General features: G+C 38.2%; 1 protein-coding gene across 2 annotated transcripts in view; it reads left to right on the plus strand.

Annotated features, from left to right (window-relative positions):
- The window catches only part of Asah1 (N-acylsphingosine amidohydrolase 1), a 36,948-nt gene that overhangs the window by 3,280 nt on the left and 15,659 nt on the right, over nucleotides 1-18,009 (plus strand). The window contains exon 2 of one of the 2 annotated variants that reach the window (XM_076852428.1): nucleotides 14,180-14,226. The exons of the other annotated variant lie outside the window; for it this stretch is intronic. Coding sequence (XP_076708543.1) covers nucleotides 14,180-14,226 — 47 coding nt within the window. The remainder of the gene's footprint in view (nucleotides 1-14,179; nucleotides 14,227-18,009) is intronic. 2 annotated transcript variants of the gene reach the window in all.

Consider the following 18,009-nt stretch of genomic DNA (forward strand, 5'->3'; position numbering starts at 1 on the left):
AGATTAAAATATTAGGTTTTCATTGCCCTTAGAAAGCAACATAAGAGAGGGAGACTGTGAAGGGGGTGTTAAGATTCTAAATTTGACTGTTTTTCCTGTGATAAAGTAACAATATACCATGCTACATACCATCTCTGTGCTATCATCTATTTATAATCTTTATGTATCATCTATTTTAACTTTTACCTGGCTTGATAAGATTGCCTATTAAAACCGTGTATAGTTAAGTTTGGGGATAGTTAGAAATGCTATGTTTAAATGATTTCTGGGTCAGCACCTTTTGAGCACCTGAAATACTGAGGTCTCATGGCTGTTACTTATTTTCACTCAACATTTACGCTTTGTTCTTGGAACTAGAAAGTATGCATGTTTCGTGTCTGTTTATGGTAGCCAGGATTATCATAGTTATCAACCTTGGACTCCCACATGTATTATTGCGAGGTTGCTCTTTAGCTTTTACCTCTGGGGCAGGTTGACTTCTCTTCTAAAACCTGACAGAGCACTTTCAACTTCCCTCACACTTGTCTAGTAAGAAATGTGCTTGTAATTTAATTTTTACATTGGCTTCTGAACCCAGGACATGCAAATATAATTATTGGGAGGAACAGGAGTCATTGCATTTCACTTATTTGCCGAGTTAATTCTAATGATCATCAAAAGCACTAAACTCAGTGCATCTTATTCTCTATTAGGAATCAGATTGAGGGCTGGGGATGTGGCTCAAGTGGTAGCAAGCTCGCCTGGCATGCGTGCGGCCCAGGTTCGATCCTCAGCACCACATACAAACAAAGATGTTGAGTCTTCCGGAAAAAAAAAAAAAAAAAAGGAATCAGATTGAAGCACTGACTTTATTGTTACTGCTGTAGGAAATTGTGACAGAGCAGGGTTAGCCCTGGTTTCTGCTTGTCTCTAGCTTTGTAACCATCTACACAAATCACTAATGGATCTGAGACTTGCATCCTGAACAGGACCATTCAATTTCTGGTTGCTTGAACTTGAGTAAATGGATGTAAATTGGATTTTGTGAATGAAGTCCTATTTTAACCAAAAGGTCTGATACTTAGAATAATTTTATATTGAATAATATTTTTATAAGAATTACATTTCTAAAGTTAATAATTACCTTCCTTACTAAATGATTTTTGAAAGATTCATACTTATAAATTAAGACTTTCTTGAATAGAATGCTACTTTTTTGGTATCCATTCCCAAATTGACTTAAAGGACTAGAGAATTTTGAGTACTGTGCCCTCCATTGCAGTAGCTGTTATTATTTTAAAATAATTTTAGATAATGATAGTTTCAAACATTTAAAAATAATGTCAGAGAATCAATATTTGAACATCTTCCTCATACTGTATATAAAATCATACAAATTTGGGGGCTGTAGATCAGTGGCAGGGTGCTTGCCTAGCATGCATGAGGCACCGTGTTTGATCTTCAGCACCACATAAAAATAAACAATAAGGGCTGAGGTTGTGGCTCAGTGGTAGAGCGAGTGCTTGCCTCGCATGTGCGAGGCCCAGGGTTCTATCCTCAGGACCACATAAAAATAAATAAGTGGGGCTGGGGATGTGGCTCAAGTGGTAGCGTGCTTGCCTGGCATGCGTGCGGCCCGGGTTCAATCCTCAGCACCACATACAAACAAAGATGTTGTGTCTGCCAAAAACTAAAAAATAAATATTAAATTTAAAAAAAAAAAATAAAAAATAAATAAATAAATAAGTGAAATAAAGGTATTATATCCAACTACAAATAAAAAATAAATATTTTTTAAAACAAATAAACAAAAGCATACAATTTTAAAAATTAACATTTAAAATTTATATCAAGGTGTACATAGTTTTAAAATATCAAATAATATGGACAGGCTTATGAAAATTAACAGTCTCCTGCCCCATTCCTTCTACCCCAGCCCTGTGGCTTACAGCAATCACTTTTAACTGTTTCTGTTCTTAGTTGACCAGGCTTCAACCCATGAACATGGATGACTTTCCATTACTTAATTCTTTAATTTCTTTAACAATGTTTTACAGTTTTAGGTATACCAATCGTATATTTCCTTGGTTAAATTTATTCCTAAGTATTTTATTCTTTTTTTCTCCCTGTACTGGAGATTGAACCCAAGGGTACTTCACACTAAGCTACATCCACATCCCTATCTATCTATCTGTCTATTTAGAAACAGGTTCTAAGTAGCCCAGGTTGGCCTCAAACTTGTGATGCTCCTGCCTCAGCCTCCCAAATAGCTGAGACTATGGGCTTGTGCCATGATGCCCAGCTCTAAGTGTTTTGTTCTTTTTGGTGATGTTATAAATAGAATTGTGTTCTAAATTTCATTTTCAGTTTGCTCATTGTCACTGTATAGAAATGGAATTAATTTTTATACATTGATCTTATAACCTGCATTTATTCATTTTAATGTTTTTGGTAAATTCCATAAGGTTTTCTTCATACATCATTGTGTATTACTTCTTTTCTAATTTAGTTGCCTTTCTTTCATTGTCTTTCTGAATTCCCTTGGCTAGAACCTCTAGACATCCATATCCCTTCTATCTTATTTTTGTCACTTTTCTTCTTCAGTTCCATTTTTACTCTTGGTTAGTCAATGTTGATAAAATAAATATAACTGCCATTTAGTTCTCCATGCTTTGTCTATATGACTCTTCTTCTAATAATAATAATAATAATAATAATAATAATAATAGTCACAACAGAGCTAGATGTATTGACACACACCTATAATACAAGCTACTCAGGAAGCTGAAGAAGAGGGTTACAAGTTCATGGTTAACTTTGGCAACTTAGGAGACCCTGTCTCAAAAAATGAAAAATAAAAAATGGGGATATAGTTCAGTGGTAGAGCACCCCTGAGTTAAATCCCCAGTACGGGGGTATGGGAAATCAGTGTGCTATGATCACATTTGTTTTTCTGTTTCTTTCTTTTTTTTATATAAGTTATAGGTGGATATGATGTCTTTATTTTATTTATTTATTTTTTATGTGGTGCTGAGAATTGAACCCAGTGCCTCACACATGCTAGGCAAGAGCTGTACCACTGAGCCCCAGCCCCAGCTCATTTTTCTATAATTCTAAAGCTCCAACTCTAGTGCCCTTAAAAAAAATTCAAATAGGTCCTCTCAGTTATCCAAAAAACACACAACATTTTAGTTTGAGTGATTGCATTATGCCTTACTTTTATAGTTTCTAATTACTTTTCCCCCCTTACTGAAAGAAGAAACCAAACTGATGTCATCATCACTGTATCCTTGTTCTGACTTGTTCATTCAACATTTATTTTATACATTTTTTTCCTGAAACCTGCTAAATTCATATTGTACCTTGGTGCCATTTTCTTACTTGCATCATACATTTCTCAATAAACTGTATGTGCCATATGTATCAGCACACTATTGTTACTGGAATTTTAGGGTAAAAACCCTGGCTCCAGAGGTCCCAATGGAAGGTTTGGCAACCCATCCCAAAATGCCAAGTGAAGAGGTAAACAATGGTGAACGCAGGAAAAGATTTTTAATTGGTGTTTGCTGCCCTGGAAAGAGCAGATAATAAGACTTAAGATCTGCCTTGAAGAAGCTGATCAGAACTTTGAGATTTTATAGAAAAGGAGACAAAGGCAAGATATGAGGATTTGCATAGCTATGGAGGTTTTCACAGCTGACAGCTCAGTAAATCATAGTCACACCATGGTCTGTTTGATCTTTATCTCAGGATCTGTAAGGCAGGGCCTTGTCAGTCATAGAAAGTTGCTGTTGTGTGGGACATAGTTTCAACCCTTGTCACAAGGTATTTATCCATCAGACTTGTTGCTCTTGGAATCTACAGAACAGAATGATTCAGGAGAACTCAGAAGGAAATAAAAAGTAAGAGAAGCAAGATGAAGTTAGGTCAGACACTGGGCCCTCCTTCAAATTCCCACTGTCAAGTCATCATTACATTTCTAAGGGGGGGCCATAAGGACTTAATGCTGACAGGGGCGATGTAGGAACTTGAAATGGAAGACTTCGAAAGGGTAAGAGAACTTTCTTGGGCCTTGTCTGAAAAATGTAAGAGGCTTTTTCTTGCTGATACTTACAGTTCAAGCACTCATCTTAAAAATGTGCTAAGACAAATACCACCCAAAGAGGAGGAAAAAAAAGAAAAATAATAGCCCCAAACATTAAGCATCTCCATTTAGAAGGAATTTACTTAGGAAGTTAGGGCCTCACTAAGTTGCTGAGGCTGACCTTAAACTTAGTTTAAGGTCAGCAGATCCCTCTGTCTTAACCTTCCAAGTTGCTGGAATTACAGGTGTGTACCACCCAGTACTCTCTGTTAAAAGAGAACACAAGTTCCCCCATTAGGCAGCAATCAAAATCTAAGACCATCCAATTTTGGAAGACTACATTGTAGATTTGTATAGTCTCATTTAAGAACAGATGGCCCCTTAGGTTTGATTAAAAAGTGACTGCTGGGGATTCTATATGAAATTCTGTATTAATGGAGGTAGTTTCTGGGATAAGTATATTCAAGGATGGAACAGCCAAGAAGTTCTCTTATATGGTACCTGACTTTTATAATACTTATGTGGAACTGTCAATGGATGGGAGACAACTCATCCTGGAAAGTGTGGGTGACGCCAGGTGTATTGACCAATCCGGTCATAGGGCAAATAAAGCCACCGTGGCTTCTGTAAGTCCATTACCATATCCATGGCACAGAATGTTCCCTGCCTTTAGTGAGTGATTTTGTCACCCAAGTCACATAGATTCTCTTAAAGTGATAGTCAGTTATGCATCTGTCAGAGAGTCCAGTACTTTACTTAGTCCTACAAGAATTATTCAGGGTTGGTTGGTTTGTGGTTAATTTTTGTTTTGTTTTTGGTTTTGTGGGGTTTTGTTTTGTTTTGTATTGTTTTTTGATACTGGGGGTGGAACTCAGGAAATTTACCACTGAGCTATAGTTTTAACCCTTTTTATCTGTTATTTTAAGATAGGGTCTCACTAAGTTGTCAGGTTTGCCCTTGAACTTGTGATCCATCTGCCTCAACCCCCTGAGTCCCTGGGATTACAAGTGTGTGCCACTGTACCCAACTATCATTAAGTTTTTCAATGCATAGAGCCACTGTTTCACCTAACTGAACTTATTCTGCAGTTAGCCGTCCAACTCTGTTGTGTACCACGTAGTCTACCCAAAGCATGGCACTGACTTGTACTTGAAATAAAGCAAGCACATGCTGTTTTATTTCAGCTGCTGTTAGAAACATCTCAGGATCTTCTTGCTTAGAGGAAGAGAATAAGCATTTTCCAACAGGTGAAGGAAAAATACATTCCCCCAGATTTCCAGACAATCTGAAGAATCTGGTATAGTAGACTGATTGGTTGCCTAGATCTTTCAGGGTAGTCTGTTGGTGGCAGAGATAAGGAGCTCTTTGCACACCCAGCAGATAGTCTGATGATAGGCTTCAGAAACATTAAGACCCAAGTATTGCATATTATCAAGTTGCTGTTCATAATGCTTAATTTTATTTTTACATTCTAAGTGTTATAACAGGTTAGAATGGATCTGATTTGGAGTAAGGAAAAGACAAAGAAAGCAAAAAATGACAGTAATATAATTATCTAGTGTGTGTCTCACCTAAGTTTTGCTTTTTAAAGAGATATTTGAGGTCTTCAGGGGGTTATACAGTGGAATGACTATTGATATTGAAGACAATAGGAGGGTTGTTTCTGGTGATGCTCTTTTTACTCGAGTGTGGTGGATCTGCAGCCTGACATCTGTACATTAAAGAAGTGTACATGTTTGGAAGTCCATCATAAGGGCCCATCTACTTTTCTGTCAGCTGTTTTTCTGGATTCTGATTTTTCCACGTCTTTAATGTACTCAGTCTCCCAGTGGGAAAGAGTTCCATAGGATAATATCTTATTGCATAGAAAGCAAACCCATGCATAGAAGTTAGAACTTGATGAAGTTGCTGTATATATACTTAATTTTATTTTCATATTCTAAGTGTGGAGAGAATATCTCCTTTATGGAAGCCTGAAATGGTCTCCATATTGTAGTCTGCTTCTAGGAGCAACCATAATGTGGACAAGGGCAGTAGGCAATACCTTTTCCCATGTAAGATAATTTTCCTGACCTATTTTGGCTAAAAAGTCTTTTTTAGAGTATGATCACCTGCATCTTACCTATCAGTTGAGCTCTCCAGGAAGTATGCAGTCTGATAAATTCCTAGGGCTTTGATCACTTGCTTCACTACCTTGGTGACCTAGACAGGGCTCTTGTTGCTCTTTGTGGAATGGGGTACGCCATACTTGGGGATCTTCTCTGCTAGTAGAGCCTTTCCCACTTCTGATGCTTATTCTGTCCTGGTAGATAGGTTTCCACCCAAATAGAAAAAATGTCAACAAAATTTAGTAGATAATTTGAAGTTTCCGAAAGCCTTAGACATCTGGGTAAAATCTACTTTCCAGTGTTCAAAGAGATATGACCCCCTGAGCTTTGGTCAGCTTTTCTGTTTGGGTTATTCCTGGCACAAAGTTAGCATTTCCAGGTTATCTTTTTTATTGCCTGATATAATCTTGGCCCTCTGAGATGTGGCCTAAGGAATTCAGTTAACACATCTTGCCCATAATGAGAGCTCTGATGAATAGTTAGCTATGGTAAACACAAACCTCTCAGTAATAAGATGATTCTGTGAGAGTTGACCTTCCAGTGACAGGAAGGGTCCTGCTCTTTAAAACCCCATTTTGGGGCTTTTCTTTCATCTTCTGAAAATACAGGAGAGAAAGAAGTCAAGTTAATATCAGATATCTGGTGGGGGCGGGGGGTGGGGAACATGGTTTTGTGTGAACCTGATCAGCTGGGCAATTTCCCTGGCCTAGTATGGAGTCTCCTTTTTGATATCTGGGACAGTGTATGATAGCCACCTCTTTTGGCATGAGGACAGCCTTCAAGAGTTTGCATGTCTTCTGAAGGAGGTTTCATATCTTTATTATTGGAGATTAGAAGCCCTTTCTCTTTCCATCTGGCCCCATGGGTGTGGATAATCAAAAAGGCATACTTTTGAGTCAGTATAAATGTTAGCATGTTTTTCTTCGGAAAGTTCAAGGACCTGGGTAAAGACTGTTAATTTTTGAACAGATGTACCTGCCTAGAGGGGATTTGACTTGATGACCTCTTATAAAATCACTGTTGCACACTCAGAATGGCATTGTCCATAATCCATGAAGCTACTTCCAGAGTTCAATCTGTGTGGTCAAATGTCTAATCCATCAGGTTTGGTCCACTAAAAAAGACAGCATCAAGAACTTCTACACAGCCAGGCTTGAAGTGCTGTAATCAGGAGACAGCAACAGAAGTTCAAGGCCAACCTTAGCAACTTAGCGAGATCCTGTCCTAAAACAAAAACAAGACTGGGGATGTAGCTCAGTGGTAGAGCACTTGCCTAGCATGCTTCAGCTCTTTTCAAATCCCCAGTAACCACCGCCCCCCCTCCTCAAAGAAAGAAGAAGAACTTCTACACAATTTTGTTGCATTAATGGAGGCTGAGGCCCCGTGGACAGCAACTTAGCTGGGTTTAAAGTTGACATCATTTGACAAGCCACATTAGAATCATCTAACAATATCACCTAATATTTACCTAGCTTCTCAGCAATTAGCCAGTATCTACTCCAGCAAGGTTAACATCTGATGTGACATATTATAGTAATTGACTGTCCAAGTGTACAATTTTCAGCTTCCTTTGGTACATCATGAATGGCTGCTACTGCCCCGAGACAAGGAGTCCATCCCTTGGGCGTGTAATCTAATTGCTTTGAGAAATAAGCTACAAGTTGGAGAACTATTCCCTAGCAACTGAATAAGAACTCCCAACACAATTTGTTGTCATTCATGCACATACAGTTTATATGACTCTTTAAGGCAGTCCTAAAATAGGGGCAGACATCAATCCATTCTTCAGAGTTTTAAAAGCATTTGGCATTCCTTTGTCCAAAATAATGGCTTAAGGTCTTTTCCAATTAGAGCCTCATATATAGGCTTTGCTATAAGCCCAAATTTAGCTATCCATGTTCTGCAATAGCCTGCCATCCCCCGGGTCCCAGGGATCCTTGCAACCATCTATAGTTCTTGGGGATCTGAATGCTGGCAGTAGCCTTTTTCCAGTCAGTCTCTAGGCTTCATCAGTCTTTGGGACCCCAGATGAATAACTTGTTCTTTGTAAATTTGCACCTAAATGAGGTGGTTAAGGGTCCAAGTGGTATGTTCTCAGCTTATTTTATAAGTCAAAGTGGTTCAACAAGTCATCTACATATTGTATCGGGGTTTAATTGCAACATTCTCAAATCATTAGCCATTTTTTTTCCAATGATCATGGTTGAGTTTTTGAATCCCTCAGGAAATAATCATGACTTGATTTCAAGCAGGATACAAAAAATAGTTTTAGATCAAGGACAATGAACCATCTACACTCTGATGGTAGAGCATTTAGAAGAATGTAGGCATTAGGCACTGCAGCGTGAATTTCCTGGATAGATTATCTTAATAACTTGTAAGTTTTGAGCAAAATGATACTTTTCCAATCTAGCCTTCCTTACAAACACAATAGGAGACTTGCAGGGTCATAACTAGCTTCTGCGTTTGACGGGCTGCATTTAAGGAAGTATAAATTGGATTCCCTCTGGGGCCTACCACTACAAAGAGTACTAAGTGGAGAGATGAGGCACCTCCCTTTAAAAGAACCTTAACAGGTGAAGCATTGTTATCTTTGTCTGGAGTCCTGTTGGCCCATACTACCTGGCTGACAAGTTGGAGGATTTCAAGGGGCATTAGCTCACCCTCTGATGAACCCTCCTGGGTTAAAATCAGCTGAAGATTAAGTGCCTGTTTGAGAGGCACTTTTACCTGCATTTGTCACTTCTCTGGGAAGAAGGTCACTTGAACATAGATTTTACAGATCAAGTTTCTCCCTAACAATGAAACTGGACTTTCTGGACATAGGGAAAGCTGTGAATTAGGTGAGGTCACCTAGTTACCTAGCTGCACTCTAGAGGCTGCATAGGAACGCCTGTCGCTGAGTCTGATTACTCCTTTTTGTTAAAGAGGTTCTTAAAACTGAATACATAGTCCTCGTGTCAATTAGGAAGTATATGGGTTTCTCCCCCAGTCAGTTGTACCTGGAGCTCCCGTGGGGAAATAATTATTGGAGCCAGAAATGTCACAGGAGCCTCCAGCCCTCTGTGGTCCTCAGCAAAGTTGTCATCCACTTGTACCATCTTGATGCCTTGGCTCTTTAATGAGCTAGTCCTTTCTATTTTTTTTATATTTATTTTTTAGTTGTAGTTGGACACAATACCTTTATTTATTTATTTGTATGTGATGCTGAGAATCAAACCCAGGGCCTCATATGCTAGGCAAACACTTTACCACTGAGCCACAACCCCAACCCCAGAGCTAATCCTTTTTGTTTAAGAGATTGGGGCAGTTTTTTTTCAAGTATGTGCATTGATCCTTCGCTAAGGGCCTCTTCATTTTCAGGTAGGACCTTCAGTTCCAGGTTTTTAACCCTAGATGCTTTGAATGAACATGTGACTTGTTTGGCTTTTGTTTCTTTATTGATCGTTGTAGATCTTGCCCTAGCCTATTTCCACCAACTGAGAAGGAATCATGCCCATAGCCCAATCCATTTTCTGTAACTTTTATCTAATGTCAGGGTTACTCTGCCCAATGAAAACCATATTGACTATCCATACATTTTCTGGGGCTTCTGGGTCTAAGCCAATATATTGCCTATATATAATATTCTTTCCAACTATACTGGGGTCTTCACTTGCCCCCTGTTGTAATTGCAAAAATCTTTCGTAAGGTTTTCAGCTCAGGTACCTCCCACATTATAACCCTCCTATGATTCTTTTGGCACCCTTCCAGGATACACTTAGAATAGTGTCCCATTTAATATCAGTCATTGTCATTTGGGTCCCAGTTTGGTTCCACTAGTAGTATTGCAACTCTTGGATTCAGGGTACTTTGAGGGTCAGCCTGGTAAAAGACTTGTGATTTCTTATTAACCTTACTTATGATGAGGCTCCTCTTACCTGCAGTCAACATTATATCAAGCAAAACTTGTATATCAGCCCAAGTAGAGCCCTGGGTGGCAAAAATGATGGTAAAGACTTTCATCATGATGGGGGTGGGTAGAATTTTTCTAATTTAACAAGTAGGGGGTAAAAAATGGGACAGAAGTCTAAAAGTAGCCCACTGATAAGCTGTTCTGCCAGACACTGTCTCAATGGGAATTGCTTTGCCCAGTTCACATGAATATCCTGATCAAATTGGCTGCCCTGATGGGCCTTAAAGTAAGAGATCATTTTAGACTCATTAGCATCCATCAGTCTCTGTATTATCTTTTAGCAAAGGCTTTGGATTTGATGTCAGGAACCTTAATACCATAAGTTTGCCCATCTCCCCTTTTTGTGTGTGTGTGTGTGGTGCTGGGGATTGAACCCAGGGCCTTGTGCATGCGAGGCAAGCACTCTATCAATTGAGCTATATCCCCAGCCTTGGTCCCCTTTTTAAAATAATCTGGATTATATAAAATCATAAAAAATTGGAAATACAGGATCCCTTTCCGTTTTCTTGATCTTTGATGAAACAGTTCTAACTGTAAGATAGTATAATAATTCAATGACCTGTTGGAAGGCCATCTTTCTTTTGAGTGTAGTACATACATGGCCAGACTATATCACAATAATAAATCATCATTTTCTTTGTTAGCTACAATTAGATCGATCATCTAAGATTTTCCTAGGGGAGTTACTAATAGGTACAAACTTAGTATTTCCTATTGTTATACAAATTACATTGGCTCTTCTCTGTACCTTGTGTCTCTTCTTAATATTTAGTACCATAGTTCCTATATGATTTCAAATTTCCCTGTGAAAAAAAACAAATAGCCTAAGCCCAGAATAACCCCAAAGAGCTCAAATGACAAGAAAGAGCATAATCCTGTCAGGATTTACCAGGGATCTCAATCTTCAGGCCTGCAAATCCATTTTTCTTCTTTACCAAAGAGTGTATAAAACAACTGATGCTGGCTCAAAGTTGAAAGATAAGAAAAATAAAATAAACATAATTTCAGCATCTGGATGGAACAGTTCAATTTTTCCTCTTTTGGAGTCAGCTGGCTGTGGGTGGCTAACACACAAAGGCTGTGCTTCTCCTGGCATAACATGGTTTGTTGCTGGAGTTTTAGGGCAAAGGCCTCAAGACCATGTGTTCCAATGGAAAGGTGCTCAGCCATGTGTCCCAAGAGGCCAATCAGAAGCAGCGGTGAAGGTGTGGGAAAGGAGCTTTAGTGGTTGTTGGCTGCACTGGCAAGAACATATGAGACCTCAGTGACCTAAAATCCACCTTCAAGGAATTGACAAGAACTTTGAGATTTTATAGAAAAGTGAACAAAAGCAAGGATCAGGGCTTTGCAGAGTTGGGGGATTTCCATAGTTGATAAAGCAGGTAATCTTGGTCAGACTATGCTCTGGTTAATCTTTATCTCAGGATCAGTTGGGGTCTTTTTGGTGATAAGAAAGGTGCTGTAACTTGGGTATAATTTCAGTTTTTGCCATTTACCTATCAGACCTGTTGCTCCTGATCCAAGTTACTGCAGAAGAGACTAATTCTAGAATTTGAAGGAGAGAGTGGGAGTCAAAGACACAAGATGTGGTCTGGGAGACAAAGTAGAGTTAGTTGAGTCGGTGACAGGGCCATCCTTCATCACATTTTACCTTTAAAAAAGTTTGCTAGTGCATGCTAATCATGTCAAAACAAGAAAAACAGTGGACCTCAACAGTTATTTTTTGGGATAAAGTGGTATGTGCACTGTTTTGAAATTGAATTAAATGCCAAAGCATTGTCTTTATTATGTAATGGTGCTAGAATTGTGCTGAAACAATACAGGCCATGTGAACAGATCAAGCAGTCACCACAATGTTCTCAACTTAGCGGAAAGTAATGGTCAGAAAAACAAGAAAATTGAAAAGCACACCATGTCATCATTGCAGAAATGTTTACATAATATAAAAAGTGAGGCCACAAGCAAAATAAGTCTCCAAGCAAGGAAAGGCATTTACCAATGGTTACTGAATTAAATTGTATTTTATTGTTGCAGCATAAGAAATATCACTAGGAAAAGTTGTTCCACATGTCTTTAAGAACAGTTGTCCGAAACTTAGAGAGCACAATCAATATCAATTAAAGACAAGTCAAATGCATGAGGCATTGGGTTCAATCCCCAGCACAAGAAAGAAAGAGAGAGAAAGAAGGAAGGAAAGAAATCTTCAAAGAAGAGAAAATAGTAATTCATGTTTTAATCTACTAAGATATATAATGTTTAACAGAGGTAAAAATATCTATGAGCAGAAAAAAGCTGAATTGAACAAATTTATAAAACTTGAGAACATACCGAGCATATGTGGTTATTGGTATTAATCAATGTCAGAAACTTTTTTGGAAAATATTTGAATCTAACGTGTAAACTTGCAATATAAACCATGAACTTCACTTTTGTGGCTACAACCATTATTTTTTTGTGAATTTTTATCAGAAATAGAATTTGAATTCCTGACTTTCCTATACAACAGAGCAGCTAGATGACTTGGTAACAGTGAAGTTTTGCAGTTTTGAGGCTTAGAGCTGAGACCAAAATTTTTTTGAACAAGAACTACTTCCCTCAACCCCTATTATTGAATATGAACAGCTTTGGAAATCAGCTTTTGCTAAAGACTTAATATTGTTTCTTCATTACTTCAACCCAAAGTTATAAGGCAAACACATATTTATATGACAAATTATACTGCAGTAAGGCCATTTTGACAACTGTTAAATGTCTGAATCACTGGTAATGTCAGATGGCTTTATATACTCCCCATGCTATCAAAAATTAAAACAAGGTCTAATATCTCCATTCCTTCACAAAATGTGCAGCAGATATATTTTCTGAGCTTAATCTACAATTCCAGTAGTTCCATTTCCTACTCTATCTCCACTTATTATAGATTTGTACTTTTAAAAAATAATTATTTTATGTATTGAGTCTTTTGGGGAAAGAAGACAAACATATTTGCCATCTTGAACTACTAATAAGCATAAATCTGCATGGACTTTTTGATAATTTTGTTTTAGGAGAAAATTCAATTTTGCTACTAAGATTAAGCAACTATCCCTAAAATAGTCTTATTCATTCATTGTCTCAGGCGGTGACCTCAATGTTGAGGCTGCCCTCACATCAAGAAGTTTGGTGTGGTATTGAAGAGAGAGACAAACAATTATAATGCAATGTCCTAAATATGGTAATGGAGATGTGTACCAATGCTATGGGAGTATAGAGGAGCGGTGGCCATTTTCACAGGGGAGTTAAATGAGGACTTCACTAAAAGAAAGTAATGGGAATGGGATCTTAGAAGTTAGAACCAAAAGTTCTCCAGGTTAGGAAATGAGGAAAGCACAGCACACGCACAGGCATGGAAGGGTGATAGGAAGTGCTTGCAGGTGGCTATATATATTAGGAGGAGTGCTGGGAGGTGAGGCGAGGATGTAAGTTATGGACAGATTATGAAGGACCCATTTAGTGTGCCCTGAAAATCTGGTTTGGGATGCAAATCCCAGAACAAGTTTAGAAGAGAGTTGGCTCAGAAATTCAGGTAATATCACTTCCTATCAAATCATTTACCTTTGGTGATAAATCAGCCTATGTAGTAAAAACATTTTCCATCTGCTTATGTTTCTTCTTTACTCAATAGATTTATAATATAAGAACTAAATTATGGGCTGGGATTGTGGTTCAGTGGTAGAGTGATTGCCTAGCACGGGCGGGACCCGGGTTTGATCCTCAGAACCACATAAAAATAAAGGCATTGTGTTGTGTCCATCTACACCTTAAAAATAAATATTTTTTAAAAAGAACTAAATTATAACACCTAGCACTTGTGCAAATTGAATTGAGACCTTAACAGTATTGGATTTTAGAAGTGCTTTTTTGTTTGTTTTGTTTTGTTTTTTTCTTTTTAAGAGGAAAGATTTATCTTAGGAAGTTTTGAAATGGTCTAACTAAAATTGTTTTTACAAATTGCCTATTCAGTTAGCAAGTATTTGCAATTTTCTGAAATCTTTAATTTTCTTTGTCTTTTAGTGGACAGAAGATTGTAGAAAATCAACTTATCCTCCTTCTGGACCAACGTGAGTAAACATATGGTCAGAACTCACTTTGGCCTGTGTAGAGATTTTTTTTTTTTAATGTTCTGTCATGAAAATAACAATAGTGAATAGAAACTAAAGTCATCTCTTCTCATCCTGAGACAGTTTGGTTTCCTTAGATTTCTGTCTTATATGTGTGACTAACATAGTAGACAAATAAGAAAACAATCCATGACTAAAATGTACACTTCTGACCTGTCAAAGTCATAGGAAAGGAAAGGATTTCCATTTTTCACCAGAGGTAGGGATCATCAAGCATTTTTCTCATCTGCGTCAAATGTAAGGCTTATATTCAAGCTGAACTGTGATTCTCCATTATACTTGGGTATAAGCCTCTAAATTATACTGGAACAGATAAGCCTGGGAGCTCATATGAACCATTTAAGAAACTACCCTTGGCTCCATAAAGCTGCCGAGGACAAAACAGAAAACAGAAGAGCCAATGCCGTGTTTTAGTGTATCTGACATTATTTTTAGTCTTAATTTTGGTCTTTCCAAATGCTTAGGGGTGAAATGGGCCTATGAGAAAACATAATAGCTCAGAGGTCTAGAGGGTACAGAATGTAGGGAACAAAAAAAGGGGTGGGGAGGGTATAGGGAATAGTCATCTTTCCTCCTTTTCCTTCTCACTGAAAGTAGACAGTTGGGGGTTGGAGGGAAGCAGGGAATAACTAACCAGTAATATCAAGGTGGCATCTTCAGTTTTTGTAATATTCCAAATTATATTTGTTTATTGTTCTTTTTTAAATTATTTATTCTAAATAGCCTCTGTCCCAGTATCCTTGGGACACTGGAGGATCACCCTATATCCATTTGAATCCCATTGAGCATTTTCTTTCTACTACTCATTGAGTGCTTGGCATCTGCTCTTATTTGTACATATGTGTTGTGTCATTTGAACTGGTTTCCAAGTCACCTGGGGAGCCTTGTGAGTTCAAGTAATATGATTGATATTATGATGACCTGGACATAGCAAATGTTCCATCTCAAAAATGATTACATTATATTTATTGTTTGTTGGAATATATATTATGGTGGTTACTACTAATTGAGTATAAGTTACCATTGATTGAGTGAAGCTGTAATAACAAAATCTTTTTAATATTACAGCATTATAATTATACACAGTATATGGGTTCATCTTGACAGTCGTATATTTAAGGAATTCGATTTCATTCCCCATCTCCCCTTTTTTTCTTTTCTGTTCCCCTCTTCTATTCTACTGCTCTTCCTTTCACTCCTTTATTTATTTATTTTTTATTGGTACTTTCTATACATAAAGGTGAAATTCCCTTTGGTACATTTATATATGCATATAACACGATATTGTTAAATCATTCCACATTTCTTCCCCTTCCTTCCTCCCTTTGTTCCTCTCATTCTCCTCCTATTCCACTGATCTTCCCTATATGATATCTGATCTGCCCTCCCTACCCCACCCCACATATACACTGCCTTCTTTTCCTTATTTTTTTTACACATGAGAGAAAACATTTGACCCTTGATTTTGTGAGTCTGGCTTACTTTGCTAAGCATGATCTTCTCCACTTCCACCTATTTATCAGCAAATGTCATTATTTTATTCTTGTAAATGGCTGAGTAAAACCCCATTGTGTGTGTGTGTGTGTGTGTATCACATTTTCTTGATCTATTCATCTGGGTTTATTCCATAATTTGGCTATTGTGAATTATGCTACTATTAACATTAAAGTGGCTATATGACTATAATATGCTGAGTTTTGTTCTTTGGGGTAAATACCAAGGAGTGGGATAGTTGAGTCATATGGTGGTTTTATTCCTGTTGTTTTGAGGAGTCTCCACTCTGCTTTCCAGAGTGGTTGTACTACTATGCAGTCCCAGCAACAATGTATCAGTGTTCCTTTTTCCCCACATTCTCTCCAGCATTTATTATTATTATTTGTGTTCTTGGAAGTTGCCATTCTGACTGGAGTGATATGAAATCTCAGTGTAGTTTTGATTTTTATTTCCCTGATTGCTTGAGGAAATCATCCCACTTACTGTTTCTGGGTTTTATTTCTTTGAGCTCTAAGGATCTAGTTGAGGAAATCAGTGCCAGTACTTATATTATGGAGCATTGACCCTATGTTTTCTTCTAGTAGTTGCAAGGTTTCTGGTTTAATTCCTAAATCTTTGATTCATTTTGATTTGACTTGGGGACAGGTGAGAAGTAGGGATCTAATTTTCATTCTTCTACATATAGATATCCAGATTTCCCAGCCCCATTTGTTTTAAAGACTGTCTTTCCTCCACCATATATTTCTGACACCTTTGTCAAGTATCAGATGGCTGTAAGTATGTGGATTTATCTCTGTGTCTTCTGTTCCATTGGTCTTTATGTCTCTTTTGATGCCTATACCATTCTGTTTTTCCAAAAAACAGTGTAATTTGAGATCAGGTATTTTGATGCCTCTGTATCACTTTTCTTGGAATTCTGGGTGTCTTACTCTTCCAGATGGATTTAAGGGCTGTTTTTTCCAGTTCTGTGAAGAACATCATTGGTATTTTGATGGAGATTACATTGAATCTGTATATTGCTTTTGGTAGTATGGTTATTTCTATCTTCTGAAGTCGTCTTCCATTTCTTTAGTGGTCTGTAGTTTTTACTGTAGAGAGCTTTCATCTCCTTGGTTAGTAATCCAAATTCTTTTGATTTACTTACCTTTATGTAACCAATTTGGATGTTATCCTTGAGCCAGTACATATTCCAGCTTGCTCATTGATGGCCTGTGTTGACAGCCACAGCCGAAGGGGCCCCAGCAAACTTTCAGACTGCCAGCTGATGAGCTGAAGGGGCCCCAGCAAACTTTCAGACTGCCAGCTGATGATTGGCTCACAACTGCCACAGCAACATCTAGCTGATTGGCTCCTCTGCGGTGAAGCTCATTGGGCTGTTTCCCTGCCCTTTCAGGCCACGGAGCTGCTCATTGGGGGACTTTTTGGCTCCACCCATGCGACCCAGCCAATCGGCCTCAAGAGGAAGAGGATTGTGGGAGGTGTGGAGGCTGGTGGTTGGGGAGGGTGGCTTGTGGGAAGCCAGTGGTGGCATTTGGGCTCTGAGGGTTTTTTCCTGAGGAGCTGTTTTGTTTAGCTTGTGTGGTTCTAAAAATAAAGTTAGTTTCTTTTGACAAGTGGCACCTGAATTGTGCCCAGCCAGACTGCGGCAGGCCTGCACTCAGAAGATCATCCTTTCTGTCACCATTGGCACCATACTAGCTTTGATTGACTTATTGATTGCTTTATTTGGCTTATCTCATGGCCCCAGTTATTGAACATTGAATACTGAACAATGAATGAATACCAGTCCTTTTTCCATTCCCCTTTTGTGTGTACTTCACATGTATTTGTGAATTTATTGTCCTGCAAACCATAAACCTTCCTTGATCAGGTACTTAACTGATTCCACATTGTCGTGTGTGTGTGTGTGTGTGTGTGTGTGTGTATACACATACTAAACACACACACATTTGTACACATACGTAATATTTATGGATGTCTCTCTCCTTGCATTGTATTTCTTGCTGGATTTCTTCCTACCTCCCCAGCCTTGTTTTCAAAACCAAAATCCTCAGCTCTACTCTGCTCCTTCTCTTTTCTGATCTAAGTATATCTTGAACTCTGGGGGAAATGTGAGGCATTCATATACCTTTAAATGATAAACTTCCTATTCCTGTGGGTTCATTCTTTTCAATCTATTGTATAAATTTTGATGGCATGCATGGGCAGCTGTGAGGGAGGAAAGAGACA

Source organism: Callospermophilus lateralis, chromosome 4, assembly GCF_048772815.1.
Source record: "Callospermophilus lateralis isolate mCalLat2 chromosome 4, mCalLat2.hap1, whole genome shotgun sequence".
Taxonomy (NCBI): Eukaryota; Metazoa; Chordata; class Mammalia; order Rodentia; family Sciuridae; genus Callospermophilus; species Callospermophilus lateralis.